We start from the raw sequence: 14,944 nt of genomic DNA, 5'->3' as shown, positions 1-14,944 counted from the left end.
AATCACTACCCTCGAAGAGGACTGCACTCCAATCACTACCCTCGAAGAGGACTGTGCTCTAATCACTACCCTTGAAGAGGGCTGTGCTGTAATCACTACCCTTGAAGAGGACTGTGCTCCAATCACTACCCTTGAAGAGGACTGTGCTGCAATCACTACCCTCAAAGAGGACTGTGCTCCAATCACTACCCTCGAAGAGGACTGTGCTCCAATCACTACCCTCGAAGAGGACTGTGCTGCAATCACTACCCTCGAAGAGGACTGTGCTGCAATCTCTACCCTCGAAGAGGACTGTGCTCCAGTCACTACCCTTGAAGAGGACTGTGCTGTAATCACTACCCTCGAAGAGGACTGTGTTGTAATCACTATCATTGAAGAGGACTGTGCTGTAATCACTATCATTGAAGAGGACTGTGCTGCAGCCCGCCCCCTGGCTCCTGGGTCTCTGCACAGCCCCCGGGCACTGGCTGTCCTGGGACGAGCTTAGTTGGGACTGCAGCCTTACAGTTCTGGCGTAAGGAAAGCCTTTCCCCCTTTCCCGTGCGGCGCTCCCTACCACTGTGTAACGAGAGCTACCTGGGGCCACGCCCGGTCTCCACCGCACTGGGACACCTGGGCCGGCTCCAGCCCTGCCTGGGGCCACGGGGCTGTAGGGTGGGTGGGACACACTGAGGTTGACCAGTTGCCGAGAGAGAGAGGCTCCAAGGCCGGCACAGTTGGAGAGGCAGAAATGGAGAACAGAGAGGAAGGAGGCAACTGGTGGCAGGTGCGGGACAAAGTTTGGAAAGGAGCAGTCGCCCGGAGAGAGAAATGTGGAGGGGGCGCCGTCTTGCAGAAGGTCCAGGGGCGGGCAGGGGAACACCATCTCAGAGCTACTTGGAGTTCCCTGGCTGTTTTGCTGTGTGGACGACAGGTATCCCGGGGAGAGGGAGAGTGGGAGACAGGAAGGCAGAGGAAGGAGGGGAGGAGCAGTTCCAGGGTCAGCACGATGTCCCCCGCCCCCCCCAGCTGCAGGGTATTAGGCTCCCTCTGACCTCACCTGGAGGGAGGCCGGGGGGCGGAGCAGGCGTGGCACGCGGCCGGGCTGAGGCCCCCCGGGAGGCTGAGGCCCCGTGGCCGGGCTGAGGCCCCCAGGGAGGCTGAGGCCCCCCGGCCGGCTTCCCACCGCCTGGCGGACAGCCTTCTTCCTGCCGGCCTCACCCGGATGATGCCGCTCGCGTCTCCTGGATTTCCACCCCGGAGCCTCCGAAAGGGTTTCCTCTCCCGTGCAATTCGCTCTAAAGGACCGAATTTAGCCTGGGGATTTGCATAAAGCCCACGGTGCGCTCTGCACCCAGGTGCACGCTTGTTGCCAAGTTGTGGGGAAGGATTCACAGGCAGGTGCTTCGCATTTGTGCAGCCGGGCTCGCTCTCGGAGGACGCCGGGACGGGTGGGGGCGGTCCGGGCGGGGTCAGGCGAGGTGAGCCTGCGGCGGGGCCGTCCGCGCACCCCGGACTCCACGCGGGCCTGAGCCCGGGGGCTGAGCCGGGCCCCCTCACAGGGGCCTGGGCCTGGTCATTTCTGCCTCCTGGGCCTTGGTTCACCCTTTGGCCCACGTGGAATTAGAGGACGAGAAGTAGTTCAAGCAGTATGGGAAATGCACGGAGGCCTGACTTCGTTTATCCAAGTAAGCGTGCGCCCTTTCCCCCTCCCTGCCACACAAGACTTGGGGGCTAGGGGTCAAGGGGTCATTGTGGTCCTAACCATGGGGGCAGGGGGTGGGGGCTGTGTGGGGCGGGAGAGCGCAGCAGCCGGGATCTGCTGGTCAGGCCTCCGCGGCTGGGGAGGGACACGGGGGGGGGGCATTTCTGCTTCCCTGGAGCCTCCCATGGGGTGGCAGGTCTGGAAGCCCTCCCCGGCGTCCTCCCGGTGAGTTCTGAGGAAAGCAGGCCAGGTTCAAGTCTCAGCCCGGCCCGCTGTGAGTTCTGGGGGGGAGTGAGCTGTTTCTCTGACTTCTGAGGCCCAGCAGGCCTTGTGAAGAGCCTCCCGCCGTTCCCTTTATTGCTGGGTCTTGGTGGAGAGCTGACAGCCAGTAGTTCAAAGAGGGCAGGAAGAGCAGCTCCGGGCTCGGCTCGGCTCCCCCGAGCGGCCGGGGCTCCGGGGAGTCTGCCCGAAGCAGCACACTGGCTCCGATTCCACCTGCCCTGGCTGGGGGGGGGGGTGCTGCCCCGACCTCGAGTCCACCCAGGCCTCTTACCTCCGGGGTCAGCGCTCTTTATGCCCCAGGAGTGGATGGAGTTGTGGTCAGAAGAGCTCTGGGCACCGATGAGGCCCACGGCAGACACTTGTGAGCTTGCGGCAGACGGACGGTGGCCCTGTGCAGCTCCAGTCTCTGCAAGACCCCCGTGTTTCACAAATGCCCCTGCGGATGGCACGGTCGGCTTAAAGGAGCACCCAGGCCGCCTCCCCTGACCACCGCCCGTCTGCTAACAGCACCGCAGTGTCCCGGAGGACAGACTCTCAGGGGAGGCCCAGACTCCTGCCGGCTCTATCTGGAGGGAGGAATACTCGCGTCCCTGTTCGGGGGTGCTGGTGTGTCGTCCTTTCTCGCTGCTGTGTGGGTTTCCTCTTTGGACAAGAGCAGCTCCGTGGTCAGGAAGAGAGAGGGCTCCACACGCCCCACTTCCAGCCGGCCCTGCGCGCATCCCTTCCCGCCCCTTCCTCGGGCACCGGTGTTGCTGCTTCTCCTTGGTTTCCAGATGAAGATGCTCCCTGACCAACTGGGAGAGGAAGCGCCCGGGGCCGGAGCTGCCCGGAGCGCCGCCGCGTGCCACGGTTCCGTGCTACCTGTCGCGGGAAGTTCTGCGCCTCACACACGGCACGCCGGCTTGCTTCTGCCTTTGTCTTGACCGGCCATTCCCCGTTACTCCTGCCACCCTCCTTCCCCGGCAGCGGACCTGCCCCGTCCCAGTAGGGCTCCAGGAAGGTGTGTTTTCTCAGATCATCTGGATTGGAATGAATAATGAGTAGATCTGTAGGCATGGAATCCAATAGCTGTAAAGAAAAGGTCTGACACATTTGACAGCTTGCAAATTAAAACCTTTCTGCACGAGGAAGGAGAGAGATGATGCCACAAGACACAGCGGAGGGAGCAAGAGGAAATCCTTCCAAAACGCGCTCCTGCGAGAGGGCGAACGTGGGTGCTGCCAAGGAAACGTCACAAAGCAGCGAGGAGAAAATCACCGAAAAGAGCAACGGGGGAAAAAGATATGAACAAACAACTGAGGGAAAGCAACCCAAGAGCTGTGAAATATAGTTGCGAGTTATTCACTTAAAAAGACTGTGTGTTCCATGCACATAGATCGCGGTATGGGGGAACCATAGTTGGCCAAGATGAATTTGCTGCTGTTGTGGTTGTTGTTGGTCCTAGGGCTTAAACTCTAGGCCTGGGCGCTGTCCCTCAGCTCTTCAGCTCAAGGCAAATACTCTACCATTGAGCCGTTTCTGGTTTTCTGATGGTTTATTGGAGAGGAGAGTCTCACGGACTTTCCTGCTCATGCTGGCTTTGAACCACGATCTTCAGAACTCAGCCTCCTGAGTAGCTGGGATGACAGGTGTGAGCCACCAGCGCCCGGCTACAAAGATGAGTTTGTTATGGCTTCCTGTAAGGTCATCTGACCAGATCAGCTAAAATGTCTGTCCATCTTGTGCTAACAGAGCAGCTCACCCTACGGAGAACCTTACAGTTACACACACATAAACCACACAAACGTCTTTCTTCTGCTTGCTTTCTAATCAGAAAACACACACTCTCTGTGTCTCTATCTCTTTCTGTCTCTCTGTCTGTCTGTCTCTGTCTCTCTCTCTTTTTGTCTGTCTCTGTCTCTCTGTCTCTCTCCCTATCTCTTTCTGTCTCTCTGTCTGTCTCTGTCTCTCTCTCTGTCTCTCTGTCTCTCTCTCTGTCTCTCTGTCTCTCTCTCTCTCTCTGTCTCTGCCTCTCTGTCTCTCTCTGTCTCTATCCCTTTCTGTCTCTCTGTCTCTGTCTCTCTGTCTCTGTCTGTCTCTGTCTGTCTGTCTCTGTCTCTCTGTCTCTGTCTCTCTGTCTCTGTCTCTCTCTGCCTCTGTCTCTTTCTCTCTCTCTCTGTCTCTGTCTCTATCTCTCTCTGTCTCTCTGTCTCTGTCTCTCTCTGTCTCTGTCTCTATCTCTTTCTGTCTCTGTCTCTGTCTCTCTGTCTCTGTCTCTCTGTCTCTCTGTCTCTGTCTCTCTGTCTCTGTCTCTCTCTCTGTCTCTGTCTCTCTCTCTATCTCTTTCTCTCTCTCTCTGTCTCTCTCTGTCTCTGTCTCTTTCTCTCTCTCTCTGTCTCTATCTCTCTCTGTCTCTCTGTCTCTGTCTCTGTCTGTCTCTGTCTCTATCTCTCTCTGTCTCTCTCTGTCTCTGTCTCTCTCTCTGTCTCTGTCTCTCTGTCTCTGTCTCTGTCTCTATCTCTTTCTCTCTCTCTCTGTCTCTATCTCTCTCTGTCTCTCTCTCTGTCTCTCACTGTCTCTGTCTCTGTCTCTCTGTCTCTCTCTGTCTCTGTCTCTCTCTCTCTGTCTCTCTCTGTCTCTCTGTCTCTCTCTCTGTCTCTGTCTCTCTGTCTCTGTCTCTATCTCTTTCTGTCTCTCTGTCTCTGTCTCTCTCTGTCTCTATCTCTCTCTGTCTCTCTGTCTCTGTTCTCTCTCTGTCTCTCTGTCTCTCTGTCTCTCTGTCTCTCTGTCTCTCTGTCTCTGTCTCTCTGTCTCTGTCTGTTGTAGAGCTGGGGTTTGAATGGCTCACCTTCATGCTTGCTAGGCCGGTGCTCTACCACTCAAGCCCCCCTGCCTGTCCCACACTGACCTGGACTGCGGTCCTCCTGTTTGTGTGTTCTTTGGCACTGGGATGGCAGGATCCCACCACTGCACCCAGCGGTGGCTGAGGCGGGGTCTTCTGGGCTTTTCTGCCCAGGCTGGCCTCCCCCTGTGATGTCTGCCCCCTCAGAATCTAGGATTAGGAATCACCCAGCCTGGCATTTCCACTCTGACACATTATTGGTGTAACTTTCTTTGATATCAAACACATTATTATGTGGACATTTGGGAATCATAATGAGAGGAAAGAGGGGGCGAGTTCAGGGAAAGCGGTTTTTTGAGCAAGGCTGTCTTCGGATCCAGGGCCTTGGGGCTGGGGCTCGGAGAGCAGCGGCCGGTTGGTCGCCAGCTCCGTGACTGTGCGCTGGTTACCGTGTTCTCCAGACTGAGGTTCTTAATCTAGAAAAGCATTTCCCCTGCAGGCGGTAATGAAGCAGATAATCTATTAATGGTGTTCAGCGTGCTGTCTGCTCATTCTCAGAAAACAGTCCTAATCGTTTTTCACTAAGAAGCTTAGTTGGGCATGGCTAGCACAACTAAGATATTCCTGAAGAAAGAAGTGTTCACTACTGTTATTTGTGTCTGGTTGCTAAGGGACAATAGCTCTAGTTACCTGGAACATGGAGAAAATGAAAAGAATAAAAATCACCAAGTCACCGGACCCCGGTCGTTCATGCCTGCAATCCTAACTACTCAGGAGGCTGAGATCTGAGGATCGTGGATCATAGCCAGCCTGGGCAGGAAAGTCCGTGAGACCTTTATCTCCAATAAAGTGCTCAAAAAACAGCCAAGGGAGACATCCGTCTCCCCATTCTGCAGACATGAACTCCAAGGCTGTCTGGACCAAGCCCGGTGGCTGAGAAGACATGGAAACAGACTTTGAGTGGGGACATACACTGTGTCCAGGCTGCGGTCATGCTGCCCGGCCTGCTGCCCCCTCGAGGGTGGAGGTCGAGCGGGCGCACAGAGCCTTTGTTCTGTTCTCCCTGGTCTTGCGCCGTTCTGGGGTGTCGGGGCCTCCGGCGGGGCTCCGTGACCTGAGCTGGCCATAATCCGTGTGCCCAGCATCTCACTGTGTCTTTCACGTCCCACGCAGGTGGCGGCTTTGAAATACATCCCGTCCGTCCTGCACGATGTGGAGACGGTCTTCGATGCGAAGTTGCTCAGGTGAGAACCACTCACACCTCCTCCAGCTGCTTGTCCTGTGAGGGAGTCGGGGCGCGGGCCCAGGGACAGGGACAGGGACAGGCCCAGAGACAGGGACAGGGACAGGGACGGGGACAGGGACAGGGACAGGCCCAGGGACAGGGACAGGCCAGCCCGGGGAGGACACACCAGGGGAGCCGCCTGTAGTTGCACGGTGAGTTTTGTTGGGCCATTTTGGTAACTGCTCCTGGGAGAGCCGGTGCCGTGGGAGTAAGAGGTCTTGAGTCCCGTATACGCACGCCATCTTGTCCTTAGTTTCCCGAAGGTCTCAGACGACACGAATAGAAGATTTTGTTTAGGAGCCACCTTTTTTTCACTGAAATGCTTTGAGGATCAGAGGATAGTCACCAAGATGGTATTGAGAGAGCTCCAGCTGCCCCTACCAGCCCGACCCCATCCCCCAAGTGCCCCTACCAGCCCGACCCCATCCCCCAAGTGCCCCTACCAGCCCGACCCCATCCCCCAAGTGCCCCTACCAGCCCGACCCCATCCCCCGAGAGCTCCCAGAAGACACATGTGTTCTGCCAAACCTCAGTGTTGATCTACAAGTGTTTACAAGCTGAATCTTTAAAGACACAGATCCACACATGCATTTAGACACATATATATATTTACACACATATAAAGACACACAATGTGTATATGTTTATACATATGTAAAGCCACAGGGCACATATACATTTGTACACACATAAAGACGCAGATCACGTAGACATTCATATGTGTATATAGACACAGATCTTGGCCCTGCTGCACAGTCAGTACCAGGGTGGTTGGGTGTCATTTCCCTTCAGATGTGCACGTCTGAGTCCTGTTACTATTCAGCACCCACAGTGCGTCTGCGTGTCTTCTGAGGCTCAGTATGGGCCTGATGCTGCCAGGATGGTGTCTGGGGCCCAGAGGGGGACCAGTCCAGGCCTGGCGGGGTGGCAGGTGGCTGGTGGGTGTGACTGCTCCCTCCCTCCCCTCAGCCAACTCCTGTACGAGTTCTACACCTGCATTCCTCCCGTGAAGCTGCAGAAGCAGAAGGTGCAGTCCCTGAGCGAGGTCGTCCAGAGCAACCTGTTCAAGAAGCAAGGTGAGCGCCGCCGGCCGTGCAGGGCGGCTCGGGGTGTCTGCGGACGGGGCGGGGGGGTGCCTGGCCGGGCGAGGCCCCTGGACAGGCCATGCCCCTCCACGGGCCTGGGGCCATTAGACGTCAGCCTGGACTCTCACGTGAGGAACACTTCCGTTTATTCTCCTTGAGAAAGTGTGAGGCGGTGGTGAGTTAGGCGCCGGGCATGTGGTGGGGTGGGGTGTTTTTCTATCCCCCACTTCCGTGGTTTACCACCTCTGTTCTCAGCCAGAAGGGATGTGACTGAAGGTTCCTTTCGTTCCCAGCCTCTCTCTGCAAAGTCGTGCAGATTTAGAGTGTGAGAATAAACCCAAGAGCTTTTCACAGCGCAGCTTTCTGGGCCACAGACGTGCGGGTGGAGGAGGCGTCAGCGGGGTGATAGCTCTTAGAAGAAAAGCAAATGGCCCTCGGGTGGGTAACGTGCCGAGTAGGTCGTGTGGATCTGACGTAAGATCCCTCAGGAGCCTCCAACCCCCCAGAGCAACCGGCGCCTGGGGTCTCCTGTGTGCGGCAGGAGGTCCGGCCGGGCCGCAGCGCTGTCCCTCAGTGGTGTCACTCACAGAACCCTTCTGTCCTTCGCCTCTCCTCTCTTAAGAGAGTGATCACAGTCAGCTGACAGGTGACTCCTCTTCTCCCTTCCTCCCTCCTCCCCCCCCCCTGCCTTCCCTTCCCCATGAGGAGGAAAAATGGCCTTTGTGTCAGCATTAGTTTCTGTGCCCTTACCAATGTAAGGTCCCTGGTTCACACGGATGTTGGCCATGTGACGTCTGCTGTGCCTGAGATGAGAGGTCTTAGAATTTGGAGGGTCACCCGGGCTGAGCGGGCCCGTGCAGGGGTGCGCATGTGCACAGGGGTGAGCATTTGAGCAAGGGTGGGCATGTGTGCCGGGGCGAGCATGTGTACAGGGGTGATCATGTGTGCAGGGGTGATCATGTGTGCAGGGGCGATCATGTGTGCAGGGGCAATCATGTGTGCGGGGGTGATCATGTGTGCGGGGGTGATCATGTGTGCGGGGGTGATCATGTGTGCAGGGGCGATCATGTGTGCAGGGGCGATCATGTGTGCGGGGGTGATCATGTGTGCGGGGGTGATCATGTGTGCGGGGGTGATCATGTGTGCGGGGGTGGTCATGTGTGCGGGGGTGATCATGTGTGCAGGGGGTGATCATGCATGCAGGGGGTGGTCATGCGTGCAGGGGTGAGCATGTGTGCAGGGGGTGATCATGCATGCAGGGGGTGAGCGTGTGTGCAGGGGTGAGCATGTGTGCAGGGGTGAGCATGCGTGCAGGGGTGAGCATGCGTGCAGGGGTGAGCATGCGTGCAGGGGTGAGCATGCGTGCAGGGGTGAGCATGCGTGCAGGGGTGAGCATGTGTGCAGGGGTGAGCATGTGTGCAGGGGTGAGCATGCGTGCAGGGGTGAGCATGCGTGCAGGGGTGAGCATGCGTGCAGGGGTGAGCATGTGTGCAGGGGTGAGCATGCGTGCAGTAGCCTGTTCACCACAGGCCACCACCTTTCACTGGAGTTTTGCCAGGGCCGGGATGTGGCTCAGGCCGGGGGACGGCGCTGGCTGCCCCTTGCAGGGGTCTCTCTCCCCAAACAAATGCCATGAGGGTCTTGAGAAATTACCTCAGTGGGCCGCGTCTGCAGTGGGCGTCTGTCCTGCCTGCCTGGTCCGGGCTGCGTCCATCCCTGCCGCACTGCCAGGTTTAAACATCACCGACAGCCCGGACACCGGGCACCGGGGCGTCCACCCTGGGCTCTGCAGGGAGGCCTGGGCAGGCCAGTCACCTTTCAGGAGCGTCGGTGGTGCTTCCTGGCCCACAGCGGGCTGCACACCGTGACGGGCGCTGGGCTGTTGGCACGGGGCACAGGCGGCAGTGGCTCTGCAGGAAGAGAAGAGAGGAATTTCCTGGCTCAGGATCTGTGGTTCCTGGCCGGCTCTTTGGAATTTGATGGCTGCACATCCATCAGAAGTCCAGGCCCAGCAGGGATGGTGGGGGGGGAGCAGGGGGGACAGGGGAGGGCGGGATAGAGGGGTGGGGGACAGGGCAGAGCACGACAGCCCAGCCGCCTGTCGTCCGGGCTGTCCCCTGCGGGCCCCACCCCGGCTGGGTCTGACTCCTATGTCCGCTGTGCCCCCCCCCTTCAAGCTTGACCTCGCTTCCTGGCTGCCTGTCCTCCAGACCTCTCATCTTTAACCGGAGCCTCCACAGGAGCCGGGAGCCGAGTTTCCAGCCCTGTACATACAGGACGGAAGCCCCAGGCTGCGGACAGTGGGGAGAATTCAATCTTGTGTCCCTACACCTAAAATTAGCGTGGGAAAAAACCCACACCCGCGTCTTCTTTTACCCGAATGGCTTCAGTTATACGTTCCCGGCACGCACTGTGCTTTTGCTGACCAGGCCGGGTGCGGCGAGGGCCGGTCAGCTCCGCTTGGGAGGTGCGGGGGGCGCCGTGCAGAACCTGGGGCGTCTGCAGCCGCGGTATCGAGCCTTTCTTAAGCACACGACGGCTTTTGGAGCTTCTCTCCCCCCTGCCCCCCCCAAATGTCAGATCCTTCTCAAAGCTGTAGTCGCTCTTCCCCGCAAGGCCGTCCCATTGTAGGGTGAACACAGCTCACCACCGCAGGCGTGGGGAGATTTGTGGGACCTGTGTCAGGGTGGCGCATGTGTGGGGTTCCCTTGGCAGGAGCGGCGATTCGTGGGAACGGGGTGGGGGGAAGGGGGGAAGGGGATATATCTGATCCTCTCCAGGTCCTTTGATGGACGCTTCCTCCTGCCAGAGAACAAACAGCCAGAGACAGGACTCTTAGATCTAAAAGGAAAAGAGAGGCCAGAGAGGCCTGTCTGCGCTCATCTGCAGGCCCAGACTCTGGAGACGCCCCGTGGTAGTTCCAGACACATGCCCCGACACGCCACGAGAAGATGTGGCAATGGTGGATGGTGGGGAGGGGCCCGCCACGGGACAGGCAGCCACGGGAGGAGGCAGAGCAGGCCTTCCCCAGCTCCGCCCCCGTCTTCAGGGCACAGAAACACGTGTTAGGTTTCTTTTTTTATGTGTTATGGGGCTTGAACTCGGGGCCTGGGCACTGTCCCTGAGCTCTTTTGCTGAAGTCTATTGCCCTCTACCACTTTGAGCCACAAGCGCCACTTCCGGTTTTCTGGTGGTTCATTGGAGAGAGAGTCTCATGGACTTTCCTGCCCAGGCTGGCTTTGAACCATGATCCTCAGATCTCAGCCTCCTGAGTAGCTGGGATGACAGGTGTGAGCCAGCAGCACCCGCTGAGCTTTAGATTTAAATAGACAGAGAATTAACTACTCCCCCATGAGGGTGTGACTCGGCTGACCGTCATCTCTGCGTTCACTGTGTCTTTCTAGAAGCTCAGGTGACCAGCGAGCGGCAGTTTAGAACAGGAGAAAAGCAAATGCACCAAACTTCCTCCTGTGTTTAGTTAATGCAGGGGCCCAGGGGAGGAGTTCCTGCTGTTTAGCCCCGGTACTGTGATAAACTCAGATGGGCCAATGCTTTTACAGGTGATTTCTTCTACAGGAACTTCAGAAGTTTGGCGATCAGCCAGCCCAGGGCTTTGTGCTGATGTTTTAAATGATAAACTACACACTGTGGCGTTTGGTGGCAACCAACGTTGAGGTTATGGCTCAGACCTCCTCCTCCTCCTCTTTTGATCTCCTGAGAAGTGGCTCTCCCTTCTGATAATCTTGTTTTTCACTGAGAGGAGGTGACCGGGAGGCAGGGGGGGCAGGAGGAGGATAGAAGGGTGCGATCTGTCACCCCCCATCCCTGCCGCTATTGCGGTTTAAAGGTAGCGTGTGGCGAGGGAGGGAGGCCAGAATATTAAAGCAATCCATCACAGTGGAGCCTCGCGTGGCAAACCTCTCGCTTCCCTAATTCGCATGACTGCCTGGGAAGAGAGGCGCGTCTGGTTGCCCTTTCTGGTGATTTTTCCTCCCATGATCTCTGTCAGTCTTCCAACACTGCTTAGTTTATTTCCTGCTCCCCAGAGCGAGTGTCTCTCCCTGGCTGTAACCACGCCGACCCCAGAGCTCTGAGCTCCTGTCACTGCCCCTGGGGCTGGAGTGCCCTTTCTTAGGACTCTCTATGTGCCCATTCAGGCCCCCTGGCCCACCGGCCTCCTTCCCTGGCCAGGCCCGGGGGCCTCCAGACCCAGCTCCACCTCCAGAGAGTTAATCCTCACATAGAGAATGCTGGAAAAAAAGAGCTGGGGAGGTCGAGTCAACCTCCAGTGCCTTATAGGCTGTTAGAGTCAAATGTTTGAAAAATGGGTTCCAGAATCAGTGGATAAGTAAGAACTTTGAGACACCAAAGAAATAGTGCCATTTCTATTACACACGGGGGGGGGGGAGCCTGCACCGCTAACCGCAAGGCTGGCAGGGTTAATGATGATACATTCTCGCTCAGTCTCGAAGACACGATCACGTGCGTATTAAAGCTCATTCAGACACGGCGCTAATGGAGGAGGCGTGCAGAATTGATTCCACAGTGCCTTGGGTGTGAGGAGCCCCGTCCCCCCACGGAGGCTCCCTCTCCACGAGAGCTGCCCGGGGCCAGCTGGGCCCCTGGGGCTGGGGGGGAGCTGGCTGCCCACGCCTCAGGCTCCGCAGCCTCTGCTGGAGCCCCGGGCGCCCGACCTCCCAAAGGCGGCCTCCGCTGGGCAAGACCAGGCCCCCGGAGTTGATCCTTAATAGAAGATGGATCAGAGCAGAGCAGGGAAGAGCTGTCCCCTCCCCTCCCCTCCCCTCCCCCTCTCCCTCTCCCTCTCTCTTCTCTCTCCCTCTTTCCCTCTCCCCTGTCTCCCCTCCCCTCCCTCCTCTCTCTCTCCTCCCTCCCCCTCCCTCTTTCTCTCCTCCCCACTCTTTCCCTGAGCACCTGTTGCGGTGGCCTAGTCTGCTCTTCCAGCCCGCAGCGTCCTTTGGCCCCAGGGTGGCTGACACAGTGCGTGGGTCCGGGCAGCCGGAAGGGGGGCTGAGGGCTGATTTGGGTTCTGTAACTCGGCGTGTCTGGGGGAGGAGGGGTGAGTCAGGAGGGTGTGTGAGAGACGCTAGTAGAGCTGTAGCTGGCTCCGACCCATCCCGATTGATTTCCTGGTGGGTGGAATGCGTTTTCTCCTGACACCGGCTGGAGGAGGAGTTGCAGTAACAAATCGCTAGCTGTCCGCGTGGAGTGTGTCGGCCGGGGTCTCCCCCCGCTGCTGCTGCGCCCACGGGGTGCGTCCAGCCGGCCCCGCAGGGGTCTCAGCCCCAGTGCTGGGAGGACAGGGCCCCCTCCACCCCCCCCATGCTAGCTGTCCAGTGTCTGCCCTGTGAGCCCGGCCCACACTAGCTGTCCAGTGTCTGCCCTGTGAGCCCGGCCCCGCCCACACTAGCTGTCCAGTGCCCGCCCTGTGAGCCCGGCCCACACTAGCTGTCCAGTGCCCGCCCTGTGAGCCCGGCCCACACTAGCTGTCCAGTGCCTGCCCTGTGAGCCCGGCCCCGCCCACACTAGCTGTCCAGTGCCCGCCCTGTGAGCCCGGCCCACACTAGCTGTCCAGTGCCCACCCTGTGAGCCCAGCCCACACTAGCTGTCCAGTGCCCACCCTGTGAGCCCAGCCCACACTAGCTGTCCAGTGCCCGCCCTGTGAGCCCGGCCCCACCCAGGTGACCACAGACAGGACTCCAAATCCAGGACCTCCAGGAGCTTTTCTTGTGTACATGTAGCAACAGAAACACCAAACCAGGCACGCAGCCTTGTGAACACATGGTCCCATCAAGGAGGGTGAGGCAGGTGCTCCCGACCGCTCTGGAAGCGATTAGCCTGGGGTAGAGCCGGGTGCCCAGAGAGTTGTCCTGAGAGAGGGCCTAGAATCCAAGAGGGGGTCAAGGGAAGAGCATGCTGGGAAAAGAGTGATGTGTGCAAACATCCAGAAGTGGGGGGGGGAGCACGTGGGGCCCCGAGGGAGGGCGTATGAGTCCCGAGGCTGGGGGTACGGAGGGCTCACGGCGGCCTGCACCCCAGGGCAGAGCCACGCTGAGGGTGGCGGAGGGCGCAGGGCGGTGTGGACCCGAGAGGCGGGACTGGGTGGCGGAGCGGGCTGTAGATCATGGAACAAACCCAGGAGGGAATGACTTGGGGAGGAGGGATTTATCCGGCCTGTGGTTTGAGGGTTCAGCTATGGAGGTGGGGGGCTGCAGTGGGGGTGGGGGAGGCCTCAGCAGAAGCCCGTGGTGAGGTGGGCAGGTCCGTGTGGATGTGGTGCTCAGCCGCACTTTCCTAAGGAGCCAGGACCGGGTTGGAAGCTCACCGTACGGCCGTCTGTCCACAGAGGACAGACACCCCGGCTAAGGTCTCCATGCTGTTATCCCAGAGCCTTGCTGACGCCTTCTCCACGGGTCAGGACGTTGCTACAAAGGCACGTCAGACTTCACAAGGGCCCCGGCCTCACCTGCCATAGGTTGAAACGTCTCAGATCTCAGAGAAGGAGGAGCCGAGGCCGGAGACCTCCCGTGCCCTCTTCGCAGATCACCTCGCTGGGGCCCGGGTTGCAGTCCGGTGTGTCGCCAGGGGCCGGTCTGCTGGGTCTCATTGCTGGGCCTGGTGAGACCCGGGGCCGTCTGTGTGTGTGTTGGCTTGACAGTGGGACGGCCCTTTACAGATGCCGCTCTCTCAGGCCTTCATGTCCCATCACAGATAACAGAAATTGTTTCAGCTCAGAGCAGAGGAGCCAGCTGCTTCTGAGAAATCATGACTAAAGAGAAGACAAAGTACTTTCTGAAAAAAAGCAGGCCACCTGATTAATGGCTTTCTCTGTGATTCCCAGAACCCAGAACCTCCATCTTGAAGGGGGGACTGGCATGGCTGAGTCAGAGAGCTGACACCTTTCAGGTGGACAGACTGCCACTCCTCATGCAGCCTGGTCTGCAACACTGAAAACATCCACACCATGCAATCACACATCCACACCATGCAATCACACACGTCCACATCATGCAATCACACATCCACATCATGCAATCACACATCCATGTCATGCAATCACACACATCCACACCATGCAATCACACATCCACGCCATGCAATCACACATCCACGCCATGCAATCACACATCCACGCCATGCAATCACACATCCACACCATGCAATCACACACATCCACACCATGCAATCACACATCCACACCATGGAATCACACACATCCACACCATGCAATCATACACGTCCACATCATGCAATCACACATCCACACCATGCAATCACACATCCACACCATGCAATCACACACATCCACACCATGCAATCACACATCCACACCATGCAATCACACACATCCACATCATGCAATCACACATCCACATCATGCAATCACACATCCACATCATGCAATCACACACATCCACACCATGCAATCACACATCCACACCATGCAATCACACATCCACACCATGCAATCACACATCCACGTCATGCAATCACACATCCACACCATGCAATCACACATCCACACCATGCAATCACACATCCACACCATGCAATCACACACATCCACACCATGCACTCACACATCCACACCATGCACTCACACATCCACACCATGCAATCACACATCCACACCATGCAATCACACATCCACACCATGCAATCACACATCCACATCATGCAATCACACATCCACACCATGCAATCACACATCCACACCATGCAATCACACATCCACACCATGCAATCACACATCCACACCATGCAATCAC

At 58.0% G+C, this 14,944-nt stretch overlaps 1 protein-coding gene across 1 annotated transcript in view; it reads left to right on the top strand.

Annotated features, from left to right (window-relative positions):
* LOC105994954 (dedicator of cytokinesis protein 2-like) overlaps positions 1-14,944 on the top strand; it is a 68,134-nt gene that overhangs the window by 40,522 nt on the left and 12,668 nt on the right. The window contains exons 23-25 of the mRNA XM_013028622.1: positions 138-388; positions 5,961-6,031; positions 7,042-7,148. Of these exons, the coding sequence (XP_012884076.1) occupies positions 138-388; positions 5,961-6,031; positions 7,042-7,148 (429 nt within the window). The remainder of the gene's footprint in view (positions 1-137; positions 389-5,960; positions 6,032-7,041; positions 7,149-14,944) is intronic.

The sequence above is a fragment of the Dipodomys ordii genome, unplaced genomic scaffold (assembly GCF_000151885.1).
Source record: "Dipodomys ordii isolate 6190 unplaced genomic scaffold, Dord_2.0 Scaffold112, whole genome shotgun sequence".
In the NCBI taxonomy this organism is placed as follows: Eukaryota; Metazoa; Chordata; class Mammalia; order Rodentia; family Heteromyidae; genus Dipodomys; species Dipodomys ordii.
Note: the sequence above shows the minus strand (reverse complement) of the source record. Positions and strands in the feature narration are given on the sequence as shown.